This window comes from Rhagoletis zephyria, unplaced genomic scaffold, assembly GCF_001687245.7.
Source record: "Rhagoletis zephyria isolate East Lansing unplaced genomic scaffold, Rhagoletis_zephyria_1.1 Rzeph_scaffold_10545, whole genome shotgun sequence".
Lineage (NCBI taxonomy): Eukaryota > Metazoa > Arthropoda > Insecta > Diptera > Tephritidae > Rhagoletis > Rhagoletis zephyria.
The window spans coordinates 785-2,702 of NW_016167622.1; the positions used below are offsets into that span (position 1 = coordinate 785).

The following is a 1,918-nucleotide window of genomic DNA, read 5'->3' on the forward strand; positions in this document are numbered from 1 at the left end:
ATACACATGGAACGAATCAAAATTTTTAAATTATATTAATTTTACTCACAAATTTTGTTTTTTTTAAATTTCTTTAATATTTTTTTTTTTTTGAAGCTGTCATTAAAAATTCCTGCGAGCACCTTAACTCTTTTACACACCAGCCTCCTTTGGCCCCCAAAGTGTTAAGAAAAATCTGTAAAAATGTAATATTTCATCGCATACTTTTTATTTCTAATATTAACAATTTTCAATACATATATTTTTTTCTTTGCAATTTTATAAAATATTTTTCTAAACATTTAGAGTTCATCTGGCTTTGTTTGCTATTTAAGTTTGATATTTTTACAATTAAAAACTATTCACTTTTATAAGTATGTATACACATTTTAAGATTTCTTCAAGTTTATTTTTTATTTTTTTGGGATAAATATTGCAACATTTTCTTAATGAAAAATTAATAAATATATATTTTTAAAATTAAAACAGTCTTTCGTTACGCAACAATGCTCACAATTGTAACTAATAAAGTATATGTGTGTGTGTGTGTGTGGGTGTGTGTAATATTTTTCAATTATTTACAACCTTCGCTAAAGTGTATTGGTAAAATAGTATTTTTCTTAGATATTTCTTTTTTTAATAATTTACAATTAATTCACAAAGCTGCACTGTGGCGGGCCGGCTTAGAACCAGTGTGACTCACTCAAATCAAACACCGCGGTGTTTGTAGTTGGCAGTATATGTGTGTGTGTGGTCGCTCACTCAATAGACGCGATCTCGCATAATTAAGGTTAGCGGCGTTTTAGGCGCAAGCAAAAATTCAAATTCTGTTTGCAGTGGCTCTTTAAATTTGATGTCGAAAGCGAGTATCAGCTGCAAATGAGAATAAGATAAAAATTAATGAAATATAATTGTTATTAGTCCAAAAATAACAAAAAATAAAAATAAACTTAAAGGTAAAAAGAGTATAGAATATGTATGTTTTTTAGGGGAAACTGTTATTTTATTGTACTAGAATTCAATGGGCTACAAAACTGCATACCCAGAATGTAATTAAAAAAAAAAAACGAAATTTTTACGATAATTTGTTGAATATTTTTTTTTTTTTTAATTGCATAAATTTTTAAGGCAGTGTCACTCGATATGTACATTTGTACAGATTTGCTCCTTTTTATATTGAACAAATGGAACATAATAAACAAATTGGGAAACTTTTTTTTTGTAGTTAAAAGATTGGTACACTCAGGGCTGGAAAAAACATGTTTTTTGTTTTAGATTTAAAAACAAAAATTTCGCGTTTTATTAAAAAAAAACATGTTTTGAACAAATTTTTGGCCACTTGGCAATTTTGGAANTACATTTGTACAGATTTGCTCCTTTTTATATTGAACAAATGGAACATAATAAACAAATTGGGAAACTTTTTTTTTGTAGTTAAAAGATTGGTACACTCAGGGCTGGAAAAAACATGTTTTTTGTTTTAGATTTAAAAACAAAAACTTGGCGTTTTATTAAAAAAAAAACATGTTTTGAACAAATTTTTGGCCACTTGGCAATTTTGGAACTTTTAGTAATTCAATACTTATTTACAACCTACAACCAAAATAGGGCAAGAATTTCAAAATTTCAACCCTGTTTGTGTGAAATATTTTTATTATCAGTTTTTTTCTTTTAATCAATCTATGTTGAAATATAAGGCAAAAAAATAAAATATATATGGTCAGAAAATTGGGCAAAAATTCGATTGAATGTGCGTAAAGAAAAGCAGTTGTGAATTAATGTCGTATAAAAAATTGTGTTTCAGCTTATAAATGAAAAACAAATAAACAAACGCTCTTGGCTTTCTACAAAGTTTTATTTTTATGTTCTGCACACTTGTATGTACCCTGCAGTGAAATCCCAATCTAGTCAGGAAAAATACTAGTTTACAACTAGAATT

The 1,918-nt window shown here is 27.1% G+C and overlaps 1 protein-coding gene across 1 annotated transcript in view; it reads right to left on the bottom strand.

Moving 5' to 3' along the window:
• Window positions 1-610: 610 nt before the first annotated feature.
• The window catches only part of shd (cytochrome P450 family 24 subfamily A member shade), a 5,062-nt gene continuing 3,754 nt past the window's right edge, over window positions 611-1,918 (bottom strand). Inside the window, exon 7 of the mRNA XM_017632724.1 lies at window positions 611-852. Within this exon, the coding sequence (XP_017488213.1) occupies window positions 742-852 (111 nt within the window). The 3' untranslated portion in view covers window positions 611-741. The remainder of the gene's footprint in view (window positions 853-1,918) is intronic.